This window comes from Crocodylus siamensis, chromosome 3 (genome assembly GCF_052110815.1).
Source record: "Crocodylus siamensis isolate JL-2025a chromosome 3, ASM5211081v1, whole genome shotgun sequence".
Lineage (NCBI taxonomy): Eukaryota > Metazoa > Chordata > Crocodylia > Crocodylidae > Crocodylus > Crocodylus siamensis.
In genome coordinates, this window is record NC_143397.1 from 71933744 (window position 1) to 71953388 (window position 19645).

A 19645-nucleotide genomic window follows, 5' to 3' on the forward strand; every position below is an offset into this window, starting at 1 on the left:
ACTAACATGTATTGCTTCTATCTAGGGTAGCATTATTTGGTATTACTAAACTTTCTGTAGCATGCTAATAAGAAGTTATGCTGATATTATTTCCAATTCATATTGCGTATACATTTATGTTCATAATATATTTCAATTTAGATTAAAATTTAATACCTAGATTTATAATAATGCAATAATTTATTTGATATTTCCACAGAGTTTGTGGTTTCATTATGCCACTGTTTTTGCTTCTCGGTCAATCAGTGGTGAGAGGCAAGGTTGCCAGAGCCTCTCAGCCGGTCAATGGTGGCATGGGTAGGGGCAGACTTACCGTAAAAAGACCACAAAATCAATACCGCACACTGTGAGCGGCCCACAAAAAAGCCCTCTGTCTCTGCAATTTAGGTCAGTCCCCACTTATTCTGTTTGCCCCCAAAATACCTCTTCCATCTGTAGTGTAGCCAGGTCCATGTGGACAGAGTTTCTTATACTGAGTGGTCCCTGGAAGTGGGCACAGCTCACACTGGTTACCCCAACCTCTGCCTCCATCGCAGCAGCACTCCGACTTGGTGACAAGATTACGACTGCTAGAAGCCATCTGACACATGGTTTGTAACACTTCTGCAAAGCAGAATCCTTGGCGGTTATCTGTAATGAGAGTGCAAAGGTCAAGTTAGAATATACACATATGAAACAGTAAGTCTGTTTATTAAAATTACATTTGAATGCTTTCAGTAAGAACTACAAGAGGAAACTGAGATCTGTGGATTAATTTGCCAAAACTCCAGATAGTACTCTGATAGTACTTCAACTTAATCTTTCAAAAATTCTTTGTACTATCTGTGACAATCTTCTACTGTTTCTAACTTTCAAAATGTTCAGTGCTTCATGGAACTTATAGTATGACTTATGCCTCACAAGGATGTACACCAGCAACCCTGGAAGACCAGCCAACTTGCTTGAAGAGCAAAAAACAAGCAAATAGTTAAAAAAAAAAAGAAAAGAAAAGAAAAGAAAAGAAAACAAAGAGAAAAACCAAAAAGTTACAATTAAACCTCTGAAGATTAGTCTGGACTTTGGTTTTAGCATCAGAGTTATCTGGATAAAGGGTGCAGTTTGCAAGTGTTTTTTGCCTACATAGATAAGCTAAGAAATCTTATAACTTTGGCTGTATACACATGTTCAAGTGACCTTGGAGAATTCTCCCAAGTTTATTTTCCTGGAAGAAAACATTACCCAGAAATGCCTGAACAAACACTTACATACTGAGCCCCTGAAGAACAGAGAGCTTGCAATGCTGATGATGCGCAACCAGGAGGTCCCTGTGCACACATCTCAGCATGCTCAGTAGGCTCCCTCAGTCTGCCTAGAGACATATGGCAGCAATACACAGGGAACCCCTGATTGACTCAGACTGCTCAGTGTCAGCATATATCTCCCTGCAACACAATGTGGAGCTTGTGAAGAGTTCTGCTCCCTGCTTAGCTGAAGTAGCGGAATCCAGTAAGCAACATACTATCCCTCAGTTGGGGGAAGAGACAGGGAACAAAAGCACCCTGGGATCCTGGAGGTCTGTGCTGTGGTTTCTCTTAGCAGACAATGGGTGCTCACATTTGGTCTTCCAGGAGAAATTCTCCCATGAATGATTTAACCTTGGTGTTCCCAGATTTTCTTCTAGAGTGGCCTTATTTTGGTCTGGGAGAAAAATCCTGAACATCTGTACAACTTTGGTTTCTCCTGGGAAAGCAGCAACTCTCCCAGGAGAAACTCGATATTTGTATATGGCCTGTGTCTAAACACAGAGGGTTTTCCTGATTTAATTACAGCAGAATAGTTGAAACCCTCATTAAGGATGAAAAAATTCTAAAAGTTTATATGCTGACTCTCCCAGGAGCTTTCTTTCTTCTTCTTCGTCTTATGCAGAAGGTATTAATAGCAGTCATCTGCCTGAGTCATTAGTTAAAATGGTCTGGCTTTCCTTACTGCAGATTGTGTGACAACAGTTTTTTTTTATAAGAAAAAAAGTGTTTCCTTTTGTATTAAAAACCAGTTATATTCTACTAAAAGTAATACATCCTTGACTTTATGAACTCCTGGGTTTGTATTAGTTTTTGAAATCTCTCTCTAGGTGCAGACTACTAGCACTTAAAAATTTGTCATGAGAAATGTTAAGGAAGCAGATTAACTTCTGAGGAACCAAAAACATCATCATGCTTAGCTGATTCAGCTGAATGGCTTCTGATGTAAGTTCCACATGCACATTATGTTCATTCTCACAAATACTTTGAAGGAAGGCATGTGACAGCAAAGTTCTTGTATTTAAGGAATAAAATCAGCAAGCTCCCTGCAGAAACTGGGTCATTTTTCCCCCTATAGACCTATGATGATTCCTCCCATTAATTTGAACAGCAAGCTGTGTTACCTGATGATACTAAATAGAGACTGATCTTTTCAGTGAGAGTGTGACCTATATCTATTAGTCGAGGAAGCATGGTTACCACAGCATGAAAGACTGGCAAGGTCTCTAGACCATTTTGGTCAGAAGAGAAGTACTATTTATAAATCTATTTCTTAAAGAGTTGTTCCTTGCTGATTTTTAAAATCAAACTTGTTCCACTATTAGGAAAAGAATGCATGAACCTCTATTAAAGAAATTGTTGCTATGGAAATTAATACTAATATGGGCTGAGAAAGGAAGGGTGTAGGGTTTTATCCACTTACAGATTTGTTGTGACATCTGTACACTCATCATGTCATGATGTCATAGCTACCAAGGAACATTGCTAGAATGTGGATTAGGTCCATACAAGAGAGGCTGTGCTAAGTGGCAGGCATTAGTTTGTGATGTAGATTTATATATATGAATTTTAAATATTACCTTTATGCCCTTAATTCCTTAAACAGTGAATCTGCAAGTGGCTACTAAAAGGTTTTTTTTTAATGCTTTATGTAAACTAGCATTAGTAATTCTAGATACAGGATAAAATTTGCAAAAGCACTTCAGGAATCCAAAGTGTAATGAGGGTGTCAATGAGATTTAGACACTTAAGTCACTTGAGTGTTTTTGGAACACCGTTACTGATTGTCAGATAACTAAATTTACCCAGTACCCAATTTACCCAATGAAAATTTCAGGAAAGAAGAGCACAAAATTTACATTTGGTTTTCATTCCATTTGTTTAGATGGCTAAACCCCGTGTCTGAAATACAGTTAAATGCAATTACATTGAACAAGCCTCTGGCTATCCTAATTTGTACGTACTAATAATCAGCAGTAATTTCATTTATCGCTTAACTAATTTAAATATCATTAAGGCTTTACACCTGTGCAGAATGTTCCTATTATGCTTGCTTTTGAAAATGTTAACATTATTTAGTTCTTTTCTTTATGCTACATATGAAATAACTGAAGCAGACTTCTGCTCCACTAAATAGGTGTATTGTGCATGGAATTTTGCAAGCTAAAGTTCACTGTGCACATTCTAACCGGGAGGCCCATGTTCATACAAAGCTTTGATTCATACTTGACACACAGAATACTTGACATGTGGAATATATTTTAAATTTAATAGAAGCCTGAGACAGGACTGTACAATATATATTAAGTAGAAGTTTTGCATTAGATCACAGAATCTGATTAGCAAATGCACTGGGCTTTAATTTTTAAGAAATAGGCAACACAGCCAAGGTATTTTAATGATTCCGTAACTCTAAAAGCCCTAAAGAAAAAACAGTAAGGCGCAAACAAACCCAAAATGTAATTTTTTAAACTATGTTTCCATATATTTAAGTTAAAGAGCAATAATGACCTCTATGCAGGGAATGTCCTTGGGATTAAAGACTGGCTGGGGCTAGTGGCCCAAGGCATCCTCTTCCCATCTGGTCATTAATCCTCAGAAAATGCAGTGCACCTTGTTTATTACTCTTTTGCTATGGGATCAACACTTTACGTGTAACTGATTATACTATAAGTCAGTAAAATAATATCAGAAAGATTTTTAAATGAAAAAATCCTATTAAATAATTCTGTAAGTCCATATCTTAGCATTGAAACATGTATTTTTATCTATTATGAATATGAATATTGCTGGATTCCATTTGATAACAAAGGAACAGACTACAGTTATACAAGGCAAATGTACTTGAACATGACCATCCTGATCAGCATTTAATAGAACCAATAGAATCTTGGTAGAATCCTCAGTCTACTTAACTCTACTCATTTGCAAAATCTAATATTTTGTACTAGTAATTTGCCACATGAATTAAGACACTGACAGCTAGATCCAAAATTGCAGTCATGAAAATCTCTAGTCAGCTTACAAAGCAACTAACTTTATCACCTCCTCACTTTTTTATATTAAGTCTTCAGGTGCTCAAAGTTCTGCTTCTGTAGATGCACAGATGCTGAACTGCTCAACTGAAACCTCAGAAGCATCTTGCTAATGTATAAACCCCATCCAATTCAGAAATTAGATGTTCCTTTGTTGAGGGTCCCCCAAGAGCATTGTCTAGTAAGCAGTCTTAGAACATGCTTAAAACATTTAGATAACATCAGGATTTATGCTGTAATGACTAACTTTTAAAATACAGTGAAAGGAGGTAAGAGTGGTACTACAGCCTCTTTTCATACAGTAAGCTAGTGGTGATCGCACCTGCTCACAAAATAGAAGACTTAGTTTGTCCTCTGTTGCCTGAGTGGATTAAAACTTACATATCCCACCTCCCAGGAGAGTGCCTAATCACTGAGTACTGGCCAGTTTTGAGAACAGACACTCTTCATCTGTTTTGCTGAAGTCCGTCACACTTTCTAGAAAATAGTTCATTGGGTCAGAAACAGGGAACATAGATCTGTAGTATAGCCCAACGGGATTAATATGAAACTCTACTGATTTGCTTGCTTTAGAAAAGGGGTATTAAAGGTATGGGCTGCATGCTGAATTTCGCCCATGGAACTGCTCTATCCAGTCCGTGATACTTCCAGTGAGCCAGGAAATTTGGGGGTGGGGACAGTGAGGGTGGAGTGGGGCCTGCTGCAAAATCTGTGGCCTCATTGGATACTGTCATTAGTAGAAGGTGGAAGACTGAAGGCTGTGCCAACATAGTCCAACCTCTGCCACAGAAAGTGGATGATTGTCATTAGTGAAACCAATTCTTGAAGACTGAAAATTGTTCTGTCCAGCTTTCAGAAGTTTCTATCAAAACAAGTCCCCATGTTCAACAACTCTAATAGTTTCCCTTTCTTCAACAGGTAATGCCAAGCTTTCCAACTAGCTATAGCTTCTTCCCATTCATTGGAAATGTCCTACATTCTCCTTTTCCTCTAGGCTGTAAGACAGTTCTAAAACTCTTTTATTGTTTCCTACTAGGCATAATAAATTTTTAATAGTTGCATCACCACTCTTTTAATTGTTTAGAGTTTATTTAAAGTTTTCATCAAAGGCCTGAACTTAGATCCTAAGACATACAGAATTTTGCCATTGATGTCCCTTATTTCAAACAGTCACGAGAAAATAATCAACGAGTGAGTACGTGAGGGAAATATCTTCCTAACCAAGAAATTTAGGCTGGAAGTTAGAAGAAAGTTTCTAACCTTTAAAGCAGTGATCTGCAGAAGGCATAGTAGGGTCAAAAGAAAAACCCTAACGACCTATTGAATGAAACTTGATAAGTTTATGAAAGAATCTATATTGCAGTGCCTACAATATTGTTGATGATCCACGAGGTCCCTATGTTTCAAAAATTGTAATGAAAAGTATTGCTTTGTCCATGTCTTTACACATAAACATTGGGAACAGCAGAAGTCTGATTTCCGTAGCAGCAGTATCTTGAAAAAATATATATTCAGAATCATTAAATATCTAGGCATGTTTTCTTCTTAATGTTCAGTTTTCTTTCTTGACATTAACATCAGCATGGCTTACACCGAATGCAAACTATTTTTTCTTTGGCATTAGACCTGTAGATATATTTTTTTCTGAATTTGCAATGCCTGATTTTTTACAGAAATAAAACAAACCATCAGCTTTTTTTCTTTGAAAGCAAAGTTTATCATAATCCTAAAAAAATAAGGATAATATTTAATCTCTTCCATATATAGACAAGAAATGTGAAGCACGTGATGTTTGCAATAATCTGGAGAATCAAAATACTGCAAATTTACAATGCTTTTATTTAAAAATTCTACCACCATTTTAAAACACATTGGAGTTTACAGGCAACCCCCACTTAATGCTGTTTCACCAAGCGCTATTTCGCTACAATGCTCATTTTAAGTTGATACCCGATTTCACTAAGCGCTTAGAAAGTTTTGTTATAACGCTTGTGGTTGCCATCTTGGGTCATTAAAAACAATTGCAGTTGCCATCTTGGGTGGTCAAACACTTTCTGTTTCGCTTAACGCTTGTTTTTTCAGGAAGCAATTAAGAGCATTAAGTGGGGGTTGTGTGTATACTTAATGAAAACGTATGGCAGGGAACTAAACTTACCAAGGCACTCAGTGCCAGATGGGCTTGACTGAAATCCCTCATTGCAGTCACACCGATAGCTTCCAACGGTGTTCACACAGCGACCATTTTCACAGATACCTGGCTTGGTTCGGCATTCATTTTCATCTTTACAAAATATATCAAACAAAATAAGTAACTTCAAAGTGATTTAAAATGATAAATTAAAGTGTTTTTTATTCAATAAATATATATTTTGGTTGTTAGGATTTATATAATCATATTTAGGGCCTTCATGTATAATTGTGCATAGGGCCTTCAGAATGCTGATGTTCACTTTCTTTCTTTAAAAACAAAGCACTTTGTTAGGAAGACAGTAGAAAGTAAACTATAGCAGGGATGGTGTAATGGGCCCCCTGCCCCATTACTGAGAGGAGAAGGGAGTCCTGGGCCCTCGGGCCAGCTCCAGCCCCTTGAACAGACTTTTAATGGCAAAAGGGGCCTTAAATAAAATGACAGGCTACCTCAGGTGCAGGAGGTGATTGGCAGGCCTGGGGCAGAAGTAGAGGGTTAGATGACCCAAGGAGAGGCTCATAAACCCAGGGCCTGTCCCAGAAGGAGCAATCTGGCCATAGAAGCCATAGGAAACAAAGCTCCAGAGAAGAGCCGGTCTGGGCTGTGTACAGAGGAAGAACGCTGCACCACAGAAGGGTGGAAGAAACCCTGCACCTCAAGCAGCAAGAGAGAAGTGCTTTGAGTCTTTGTGTTAGCGTTATCACAGGGTTGGATTAACTCTGATGAGGGAACTTTGTGTTTGGGAGTAGACGCTCATGTTTTAATCTATGTTTGGACCAGAGGACTGGCTGTGGCTGTAAGAGGAAGATTGGAGGGCACTGGGGTGTGGCAGGGGCACCCAGTTCAGGGCCCAAAGTCCAGTGGGCTGTGTAGGAGGGAACCCACATGTTTCAGAAGAAGGACTGGTGCATGTCTGAAAACTGAGTACTAAGGCTGTGCAAAATGGCTGTGTTTCAATTTGGTTTCAGATTCAGTCATTCTGGGGGACAGTGATTCGTTTCAGTGTTTTGGATCACTGTCCTGTTTCATTTTGGCCGAATCTCCTTCAAATCTGTTTTGAATGGGCTGCAAGGGAAGCTCTGTACAGCCCTACCCAGCTAGGCAGGGCTTGGAGCTGCAGGGTCCCAGCGGGGAGCAGGATGGGGCCGTGGGTGGCTCATCTGGGGGAGGGGAAGGGGGAGGGATGCTGCCTTCTGTGTAGGGAGATCCCTGTGTGGATTTCTGATCCCTGTCATGCTGGGTCACAGGGCAGGGAAGCAGCTCAGACCTGGCTCTGCAGGGAGCAGAGATCCATGCTGGGGGTCTCTTCACCACTGCTGCCCACCCCATGCTGCCCCGGTGGCGCAGGGCTGCATGGGACAGGTAGCAGTGGTGAGGAGACCCCAGTGTGGATCTTTGCTCCCTGAGGAACCAGGTCACATGGCAGAGACCAGCACTGCCCTGCTGCGCGAACTAGCTCTGCTGCAGGCAGCAGAGATCCACACCAGGGTCTCCTCGCTGGGGACGAATCAGGTGGGAGACGTTGTCACTCCAGTGCCAGACTCATTATAGATGGGAACTGGCTTCTTTGAGGAGATGGCTTATTCTAAATAAATAGAACTGGCTCAAAGTCCCAATAACAACTCCAATACCAACACTCCAGTGTCAAACAATGCAACATAGTAAATGTTTGGAATTTCTTGCATTCAGAAGTCCCTGCCCATCATAATATGTACAAGTTTTCTTGGACTGATTGAGAGGAACAGATTTCCACTTATAACATTCCCTTCTAAAAAGGGAGCTGAACCATAGTGACTTATTTTTCAAATGTGTTTATATTACATATTATAATTTATTATATATTATAATAATGCATATTATTTATATTATGTATATTTTCTTTTCATAATAACATTACAGAAATATATGGAGTAGTGTCTCTTTTTCAAGATTTACCCATGCAGCCTTCTCCATCAGGTCTACGTGTCATTCCAGGAGGGCAGATACACATGAAGGTGCCAATCAGGTTTTTGCACATCATGCCTCTTGATATGCAGTCATGGAGCTCTTCGGCACATTCATCCAGATCTGAAAAAATACAGGGAATTTTTTATTTCAAATACTCAAAGCTTAATATGAGCTCACAGTTGTAAGTTCAATTACAGAAAACAGTAGTTCAAAGAATGTATTTTTCCCTTAACCTAAAACTGTTTTTTTAAACTTAAAACTCAATAAGAGTAAAAGGGATGATATGCTAATCTGGGGTAGCAGGGGGGCTATGAATTGGTGATTCAAGAGAAATCTGAGACACAAGCCTAATGTGTACACAATTGGGCAAATTACAGCTATCCTTCTTTTTAACATGGTGATACTACATCCCATGAAGAAGAAACATTCCAGAATGAAATGCTCCTCTTGATCCAAAATTGAAGTGACAAGACATGTTACCGTATTGTATTGGGGTGCCCCTCAGCTCCAAATTTGCTAGCTTATAAGGGTGTTCACCCTCTGGTTTGCAAAATAGTTATAGGCAATTCTCTTCTGCAGCAGAGAAGATCTAAAGTATCAATTGCTCTAAAATTCACTTTTATCTCAGACAATCAGTAAGGCATATAGAAGAGGGAAAAATTACACAAGGAAGATGTGTCATATAAACAAATGTAACTGTAGACTGCAAAACAGAAAAAAAATGAAAAGATTTTACCCTGCTTTTTTACTACAAAGCAGTCCCTCTTCCCTGACCAGTGTATAATCCCTCTTTCACATTTGTCAGCATTTCCACTCAGCTACTTCCCTGTTTATCCTGCAAGTTATGTCAGTCTTCACCAGGTAGGTGTCTCATGGGGGTGCCCTGGGGGTCTCAACTAACTCCCTCAGGCCAGGGATTTGTAGACAAGGAGCCTTCCTAAAAGTCATCATTTACATGTTTCTATTCAATCCTTAGGAAGCCAGTGTATTGTGCTGGTGATTTTCTCCCACCCAAATACGTACCTTTCAGTCAGACTAGGAGTTCTTCGCAACTCAGTACTGTATTTATAAAACATGGAAATATTACATCCTTGCTTATAATTTCTCTTTTCAAACCAATAAACTTCTAATCATATTTTAGCTGCGATTACTTAAGAGACATATAGATGCTCTCTCAGTGTGAAACTTTCTTTTGAAGTACACTCCAGTCCTTCTGTGCAAACTCAGGCATTTCCCTTTGAAGTATAAGCCTCTACTCAAATACACATTGAGTTATGCTACTTTTCTGGCTGATTGATATAGATATCAATGCCAGGAAACTGGATTTCTTTAGATGTGTTAATAATTACTGTCTGGTGTGGGGATACCTGACACCTGGGTCAGAAATCACCTTATTGCCTATGTTAAGTTACTTGATAACAATATAAATATACATTCACACCCAAACCTATGGTTCATACAAACTTAAAAATAGAGAAAACATCACAGTACTAAATCCAACTTGGGAAAATGTCTATACAACACACAAAGTAAAGCCCCAAATCAGTCTCACATTTGGGTAAATCCACCAGTTGCACCCAAACAATCCATTTAATATTTTATTTAGAACCTTTCACAACATGTTAAGAGTTTGGATGAAGGAAATATTGAAAAACTTTGGCCCTTGCTGTGTGGCTTTTATAGGAAAAGGTTTACAGTCTAGTAGCCATCATTCAGTAGCAGTAACAGTTTTGTGGTGTAATGGTTAGCACCCTGAACTTTGAATCTGGGAATCTTAATTCAAATCTCAGTGGAACCTGTTTCTCCCTTTCCCCTGACATTTCCTTCCTTGGTTTAGAGGACATTAAATGGTCACCTGACCCCCAGCTGTCTTTCCTGCTTGGTGCAGGGGGCTGGACTCGATCTTCTGAGATCCCTTCCAGCCTCACAAGCTATGAATTAATACTCACATAACTCCTACTTATAATTTGTTTTAGAGGAAAGATTACCTTTGCACATCTTTTGGTCTTCTCGCAGTTCATAGCCAACGGGACATGTGCATTCATAGAAACCATATGTGTTGATGCACCGAAAAGCACAGAGCAAAGGGTTCTGTGCACACTCATTTATATCTATGTAGCATAGAAAAAAGAAAGAGAAGAAATACTACAGGTGTAAGAAATACAATGCTGAAGTTCAATTGAAATACCACCACCACCATCAGAACTTTATATCTGTGCTTGCTTTGTTATTCAGAAGAAATTATTAGAAATCGGTGCTTCAGCATGGAAACTGTTTTGTATTTTTTCAACCAGCTTAAATGAGAAACAACCTTGATAGCTTCGGTTTAGAAATGTGGTCTGTCAGACATATTTTATAACGTGCATGCCTCTAACCGTTAAGGTCAGAGTGTCAGTTACTTTTTGTCTGTTTTCTTAAGATTTTACCACGTGATTCTGTTTATGTATTAATGTTTAAAATGAGATGAGCTTGTAAATTCCAAGCTCATGAAAGCTGTCTTCCTATTTCAGGAGAATAAACTAACTGTGTTCCTCTTTAAACCTACAAATTGTTGTCAAAGATCTGCCAACAGCAGATATGATCCTCCTGCTCATTTCCTGGATTGATTAGCAAAACAATCAACAAATAATGACACTGTGGGAGTGTCTACACATGTTGCTATGGTGACTTTGTTACTGAGCTATCATTTAGTACTTCCTTTTGGAAGTACTAAAAGATGGCACAGTAGCAGCCAGTACTGTGCTGTGCATACCGTGAATGGTTATTTTAAGGCACTGCGTCACTGTAGAGAAGTGCTATAACTGGGGAGCATGTCTCTTCAGCAAAGTACCTGTGGTGTCACAGGTTTTGCCTGCAGGAGCTACATCGCCATAGTGCATTACTAGGGTGACCTAGTGTCACGATTAGACACACCCTGTATGTATTAAGGGCATCTGACTTAGAACCCACTGAAATGAGCGTGACAGATCACCCATAAGAGCTATTGTGTCAGGCTCTTTGCAAATACAGGGAGAAGCTTGCATGAGTTGCACTTCATCACATTTTTAAGGTTTTTCTCAGTGACAGCTAGAAGTTCTGTCAAATAGCAGAATGGCCTGGCTGTGGCCTTCTCTCCCCTATCTCTTTTTTGGGGGACCACACTGCACAATTTGGGGACATTATACTATGTACTGTCTGAACAAACAGTCACACTTGTATACAATCAAAATTTACATTAATATTTGTTATATTTTTTCTGACTGGATTCAATATGGTTCAGGTACTCTTAGAAGCTCAGTTATCTATCAAGCCACACTGCCCCACACCATGCCGAGGCAAAACTTTTCCTTCAAAAGAAAGATTACATTAACCATGCTATCTACTAATGAAAAGTTTTATTTTGCAACATTTATTTTTATTTCCAATGTTGTATTTCAAGAGGACGGTTGCCTTTAACTTTGACTTTGTAATAAAAACATGCTACTATGGTATAAGGCCTAGATAGTTTATAAAGTACTTCAAATAAAGAGAAAAAGAAAGGAGGGGGGAAATAATTTACCTTCACAATTCATCATTGGGCCTGGCTCAAACCCTTCATGACAGTTGCATTCAAAACTACCAATCACATTAGTGCATGTGCCATTTCCACATGGATTCCCAATTGAACATTCATCAGTATCTGGGAAGCAATAAGAAAACACAAACTTAAGAGAACTGGGACACAGCCCAAAGCAGTAGCTTGAGTTCACGAACTTTAAGAACTACTGTACTTGCAATATAATGCGGAACCAACACGCACCTACGCAGTGCACTCCAGTATAATCTAAGTTGTATCCCATGGGGCACTCACAGCGGAATGAGCCATCAGTGTTGATACAGTGGCCATTTGAACAAATGCCTGGGCTCTCAAGACATTCATTGACATCTGAAAAACAGAAAGTTATGGGAACTAACTGAACATTTTATCTCAAATGTTGTATGTCCATTGAAAAATAAAATCAAGGAATAAGCACCTTGCTCTGTATGTCTCTAGCCAAAACATAATTCTGCAATTTAAAAGTAACTTACAAGATGCATCTCTCCTTTTTTCCTTTTTTAAGAAGCCAAAGCTTTTGCCACTCTTAGAAACTGAAATGTCTTTAACCAGGAGCCATGGCGTATTGCAGTTCAGTGAAGCCTAGTTTAACAAAACACATAAGATTTTCTATTTGCTGTCAGAAGTAATGAAATACCTTCACGTGTATCATCAATTCCAGGAATAGTCCCATGGCCATAGGGGCACAAATCCTGGAAAGCAACTGTACAGAAAAAAAAATTAAAAAAAAATCACAAACATGATAAATGGAGAGAAGCCATCTAAATGATCAAAATATTACAGCACTTTTAAAGCTGGCATCTGCCTGAATTTAATTAACTCCCAACTTTCATGCTAGCTCTTTCCTGATGGTTTCAGAAGCAATTTCCACTCCACCGCCCAAATTAGATCAAATAATTGGTACACAGGAACAACCAAGAACCAAGAGCTAATGATTTTTTTTGTATTTCTGGACCCTGACCCTTTTTTTATTTTTCCTCTGTCTTAAAGCAGCAGGGCTACATTGAGAGGCTGTTAGTTTATTGATGTGCACAGCGATTATGGTGACTTAGGCTAGGTATAGACGTTACAGCTATTGCACTTTGAGTGCACAGAAAGCACTCTAAAACTGTAACAGAACAGAAGTTCACAGCTCTTAGAACACTTCAAAAATGGCAGATTGCAGTCTAAGTTACCTCTCGATGGATGAGGTATTAGGTTAAAGTGCTTTATGTTAGAACACTTTATCAAATGCCTGTGCCAGATTCTGGGGGTTAACTTGGAACGCAATCACTGCCATTCCAGGCGGCATTGCACGGGGCTGTGCTCTAGTCTGCAGCAGAGCTCATTTGCTCTTCCTGAGTGTCGGTCTAGCCCTGCCCCCTCAGCTGCAACTGATCCGAGTCAGTGACAGCCTCTGATCCCAGTCCTGCCTCCTCCCTCTGGGCAGCTGTGAGCTGGGTGGCTGGGAGAAAAGGGGAGTCCCTCTCCCTGCACCGACCCTGGCCTAGGGCTATGCTGCAGCCAGTCAGGGGGACCAGAGGGGAAGGGCTCCAGGGTCTCTCCCCACAGCATCCCTGGCTCTGCAGTGTGCTGCTGCCTGGACAGGGGGCTACAGGAGAAGGGGTCTGGGATCTCTCCCCCACAGCCGCTGCTGATATTCTCCAGCTGGTTGTGGGGGAGGAGGTGAGGGGGGGGCTGGTGAGAGGGGCCACTCCATCAGCCTCCTGGGAGGCATGTAGGAGCACTCCCAGTGACCAATGCAGGCAGGCTCCGATGCCCCCTCCTCCCTCCATCACTGGCATATTTGAAATGTCTGTTCAGTTCGCTTGTGCTCTAATTTATAGAACTTTAAATAAAGCAAAATAGTTAGAGTGATTCTGCCAGGAACTTTTTGAACATCTGTACTTAGCCCCAGAGTGTCAGTTTTTTTCTTTTCTCTCTTCTGTTCTGAATTGTCCCTTTTACTTTCTGACCAGGAAAACTGATGCCTATAGATCTCTCAGCAGCCACTTCTAGCAAGATGCAGCATCCTTCCCATGAACAGAGAAGATAAGTTGCAAAGAAGTGTTAATTTTAAACCTCAATGCATACCTTCCTCTTCTTTGGGGCAAAGCTCACAGGGATCACCCCATCCTTCTCCTGGCATCTTACTGCAGCAACACTTTGCCTTGGTGGTGTTAAATGCTTTTGGAACAGAACATTTCCCATTCTCAAAGTTAGTAAAACAGAAGCTCTGGCGGGTATCTAGGAATGGAGCAAAACAAATACTGCATCAGACTTTCCTACCTTTCTTTAGGACACTCGTCTATCTCTATTATATGGGGGCAAATGCTTCCTCACTCAAACTTCAGGACACCACCCCAGTTTTCCACAACAGAAGTGATGAGGACCAAGACCTTTTTGTGACTCACTCATCCTCTGCAAGTCAGAAGGACCAGCATCATCATGACAAAAATGCCTTCACTGTAGTTACAATGACACTGATTAGCCCTAAAACCTGTGGACTGGGGAACAAGGGACTGAGCTCAAGACACATGTGAGATTCTATTATAAGAGAATTATTTCTTTCATAAACATTAACCAGAGTTCTCAGCACATTCTGAGTTCAAATAAAAAAGAAAAATAGAAGGTAAAAGACAATCCTTGTGATCTTTTGAAGCAAGTTCTCCTCCATGCCCATCATTTGCTGGATGCAGCAAATTGAGGGCACTGTCAGGAAGCCGGCTGTAACTCTCTAATCCAGGGGTGGGCAAAATCTGTCCCACAGGCCAGACTGCGTCTTTGGCAGACTTGATTTCCCAGCAGCCCTTCCCAGTGTTACTGTAGCTGGTTTCCATGGAGACACAAGCAGCAATGGAACCACAACAGCGTGAGGCCAGGGTTTCCGTGGAGATCAGCTCCAGCAGTGCTGGCAGGGTATGCAGCTGAATGGGAAGCTGCTCTGGGGCTGGGATCTTGTAGTGTAACAGCATGGTCCAAAGCTGGGGCAGAACTGCTATTTGCTGCCCACACACCCCAGGCATAGCCCCGGCTGTGGAGCAGCTCCTTGCCCAGCCATGTGCCTTGCCAGCACTGCCAGGGCCAGTCTCCATGGAAACCCTGGCCTGTGCTGTCATGGTGCTGCTGCTGCTGGGGTCTCCATGGAAACCAGCCACAGCAACGCAGTCAGGGGCTTCTGGAAAATGGAATCCAGCTGCCCACAAGATCCACCATGTTCCCCACCCCTGCTCTAATCCCATACTTTATCCTCAAAACTGCTCTAGCCCAATGCAAATAGCATATGGCCATGGTATCCTTGAGATGGGACCTGACAGGAAAAGTGTATGAACTAGCCTCTGCTCCCACATGGAAGTGCAAATAAAGAAGGCACACTGGGTTAAGAAATCCATCCATGTTTTTATGAAAAGATATACAAGTCAGTGTGACTGTAGATAACACTGTTATGTTGTATTGGAGGACAATGGAAAAGATTTATGGACTTTTGGAAAGCATGGTACGCCACAAACTTTCATTTTGTTGGGATGACCTGATCATTTTATTTTTGAACATAATAAAATTCAAGAAAGAGCCTGAGATGGCAACAATGCTGATATATTTTAATTCAACTCTTCTTTAATCCCAAAACTTACCAAAGCACCTCCTTCCATTGTCAGACAGCACAAAGCCTGTGGGACAAATACACTGGAATCCACCTGGAGTATTGGTACAGGAACCAAAGAGACAGATGTTGGGATCCTCATTGCATTCATTAATATCTGCAAAATAGTTGAGAAAAAAATCATTATCCAACATGAAACAAATTCTGTTTATTCCTAAAATATGTTTTTACACGCAACTCTCTGCTGGAGGAGAAGGAGGAAGAAGGAAAAGAAGAAGAAAGAACAAGAAAAAAATTAAAAAAGAAAAAGAAGAAAAAGAAGAAAGAAGACAGATGAATATTATGTAACCGCTCATTTTTTAAATGGTGAATTGCTTTCTATCAGGTTTGTATTATCAACATGTTTCCGAAGTAAAACATGAGCAGAGATATTTATCACAGGAAAAAAAAGTTCTGAAAATATGAAACATCCTAAGAAGAATAAAAAATCTGCACTTGCTGGCATTTTACTATAGTTAAAGTTCTATTTTTTCAAGTTCTGAGTGATTCTGGACTTGAAATTGTGAACACTAAATATTCTATACTGAACTCAGAGGGAATGGAGGTTTCATGTCACTTGCATGCATTAGTACTTGCATATCAATTTGGTATGTTGATGTTTCTTCTCACTTAGCTGCTTATTTAAAAATATGCAGCTCTGCTTTAAACATGTGGAATATGTGTCTGTGTTTAAGTCAATTAAAGAAAAATGAAAGCATTTTAACATCACAGATTTCAATGAAACATGATAGTTTTTGATCTAAATACACAACTGCTTTTTTTTTTAAGCACCACTTTCTTAAAAATTGCTGCAGCCCAAAGAATACTAGACTGCCTCTGTGTGTTTACGACAATATGAAAGTATATTCTATCACTACAAAGCACCAACAGTTAATATAGCAAGTTAGTGTTACAAAGCACACTGGTTAAATTCAAAACCAAAGGGAAATTAAATATAAGAAAGTAAACACATATTGTGGAGAAAAAAGCATGAGGTTGTAGAAAACAGAGAAGGGAACTGAAGTCCCAAGTTCCCTAAAAGGTTAAAAAAAAAATCAAAAAAATCTGAAGAAGTCATCACAACTAAGGGTACATACTGTAGAAGTAATTAGCTTACTTGACTAGAAAAATAGACAAAGACCAGAAGTGCTGATACTGCTTAATTCAGTTAAATGTTCTGAGATAAGGAATCCCGCACACCTTGGGTTATCCTTAGGTTATCTTGATATCTTGCCCTGTACATAGATAGTTTGTTTAAGTAAACTTCCTAAATTTCTGTGTAATTTACTATTGTTTTTGTTTCTCCAAGGTGTATTTTTTATCTCTTTCTCTGTCTTTAGTATAAATACGCTTGTAAACTTAGAGAGTCTGAGAAATCCTTTGAAACAGACAAGTGGGTGATTCCCCTTGCTGTATGGAATTCTCCCTGTGATCACAGTATAGCTCTAAATAAAGAACTGGTGGGGTAAGGCATGGCCTTACATTTGAAGGTTAGTTAGTTTCTTAAACATATGAGCCCTCCTGAAAGTCAGCAGGAAGACTGAACATAGAAATGTCTGAAAACACCACAAAATTATGCTTCCCAACTCATTGCCTACAAGACCTGGCACTCATTGTGGCCAAAGGAAATTAAGAAGCTAAAACTGAGATTAACGGGGAGGTGAAAGTCTGAGATTAATGGGGAGGTGAAAGAGTTTGTTTTCTTACAGGCTGGCTCTGTCAGTTCTGATTCAACCACAATGTGAAGTTTGATTTCTTCCACAATACAGACATTTGGGAGGATTAATGGGTGGTTAGATGGAGTTAAAAATGGCCACCCAGTCTAAGGTAAAGTGGGATGAGGGGGATAGTGAGAGGAAGGCTTGCGGGAGGGGCGGGGGGCAAGCAGGCTTTGGGCCATGGATCAGTGGCGTTCATGGGGGGAATCAGGGAGCTAGTGGGGTCTGTGGGGTGGAGAGGGAAGGAGAGGGGATCAGGGAGACAAGCAGGGTCTATATCTGGCTCCCATGGTGTTAAACTACAGCAGCTCCTATTCTGGGTGCCTCGCGCCAGGCGGTTGGTCTCCAGCTGCTGTCCTTGTGGTCTTTGGATTTCTCTACCCTCTTCCTGCTTCCATGGCCTGACCCCACCCCTGCAGCTGGGGTGGAGTGGCCTGGAGCTGAAGGAAAATGCAGCTAGGGTACTTGGGAAAACCGATGGACCCTGAATGGTGTGGTGGTACTGGTGGGGTAAGGCATGGCCTTACATTTGAAGGTTAGTTAGTTTCTTAAAAATATGAGCCCTCCTGAAAGTCAGCAGGAAGACTGAACATAGAAATGTCTGAAAACACCACAAAACTATGCTTCCCAACTCACTGCCTACAAGACCTGGCACTCATTGTGGCCAAAGGAAATTAAGAAGCTAAAACTGAGATTAACAGGGAGGTGAAAGTCTGAGATTAATGGGGAGGTGAAAGACTTTGTTTTCTTACAGGCTAGTTGACCTCCTTCGGTGGGCTTTAAACTAAGTTCGTCGGGGGATGGGGATCCACAGGAGGAAGAGATAACTCAACCAGGTGTAGGACCTGCCCAGGTAAGAGCTCAGGTATATACCAAGGGACCAGGAAGGGTCCCTCAGGAAGTGGGGGCTGCCCAGGACTCCCACAGAGGGATTAAGGTGTCTCTTCACTAATGCAAGAAGCATAGGGAACAAGCAGGAGAAGCTTGGTCTCCTGCTTGCAAGTAGTAAAATCGATCCGGTTGGCCTAGTGGAGACATGGTGGGATGAAACTTTTGACTGCGCAGTAGACATAGAGGGCTATAGGTTTAGAAGAGATAGGAAGGGGAAAAAAGGTGGTGGGAGGGTTGCGCTCTATGTTAGGGAACAGTATACCAGTTCTACCTTCCAAATGGGACCAGAGGAAGGCTTAACGGAGACCCTGTGGGTCAAACTCCAAGGAGGGCGGGGGGAAAGGGATCTGGTGGTAGGGGTTTACTACAGGCCACCACATCAAGAGAAAGAGTTGGATCTGGAATTCTCCAGGCAGCAGGGGGAGGCTGTGTGTGCAAAGGATGTTGTGGTCATGAGTGATATGAATTACCCTGACATCAACTGGGAGGAACAGTCGGCCAGGTCTAGCCACTCACGAAGGTTCCTGACGTGCATACAGGACCTACACCTTGTGCAGGACGTACTCATCCCCACTAAGGAAAATGCCATACTGGATCTGGTGTTAGCCTCTGGGGACAACCTGGTGGGGGAGGTGCTAGTACAAGGGAGGCTAGGGGACAGTGATCATGAAATGATCCAGTTTGCTATTCAGAGAAAGGTGGGGAGGGTAACTAGCACAGTGCAAATGCTTGACTTTAGGAAAGACAACTTCGATGTGCTCAGGGCAGTAGTCACGGTGGCACTCGGAGCTCAGGGGGTAGCTAGTATGGGGGTCCAGGAAAGGTGGTCCTTCCTCAAGGAGGCTATCCTTGGGGCACAGCAGGACACTATTCCACTGCGCAGGAAGGCGGGAAAAGGGTCCAAGAAACCTTCATGGCTGAGCGTGGATATCCAGGCTGGCCTGAAGGCAAAGAAAAAAGCATACTAGCGGTGGAAGCAGGGGGCAGGGATAAAGGAGAAGCACACCTCCCTGACCCGAGCTTGTAGGGATTTGGTGAGGAAGGATAAAGCAGCACTGGAGCTTAGATTAGTTTCTGGGATTAAGGATCCCAGAAAGTCCTTTTTCAAGTATACAGGTGGCAAGAAGTCTCGGGGTAACATTGGACCCCTACGAGGCAGGGCAGGGCAGTTGGTGACGGACGCGCGAGAGAAGGCAGAACTCTTCAACAAGTTCTTTGCCTCCGTGTTCCTGTCTGCTGACAATGGGGTGCTCTTGGGTGATAGTGTAGAAAGGCCCGGAAAGGATGCAAGTCCCCCAACTGTTAGTTCAGACCTAGTTGTGTCCAAGTCAGCAGGCCCGGATGGCTTTCATCCGTGGGTGCTGAGGGAATTGGCTGGTGTCATTGTGGAGCC

The 19645-nt window shown here is 41.3% G+C and overlaps 1 protein-coding gene across 2 annotated transcripts in view; it reads right to left on the minus strand.

The window, feature by feature from the left end:
* Positions 1-19645, minus strand: part of FBN2 (fibrillin 2) — a 302703-nt gene that overhangs the window by 23522 nt on the left and 259536 nt on the right. For both annotated transcript variants that reach the window (XM_090038496.1, XM_090038495.1), the window contains exons 49-57: positions 15636-15761; positions 14098-14250; positions 12662-12727; positions 12229-12354; positions 11989-12108; positions 10439-10561; positions 8439-8570; positions 6471-6596; positions 424-630 (exon numbers count right to left, since the gene is read on the minus strand). In XM_090038496.1, the coding sequence (XP_089894622.1) occupies positions 424-630; positions 6471-6596; positions 8439-8570; positions 10439-10561; positions 11989-12108; positions 12229-12354; positions 12662-12727; positions 14098-14250; positions 15636-15761 (1179 nt within the window). The remainder of the gene's footprint in view (positions 1-423; positions 631-6470; positions 6597-8438; positions 8571-10438; positions 10562-11988; positions 12109-12228; positions 12355-12661; positions 12728-14097; positions 14251-15635; positions 15762-19645) is intronic.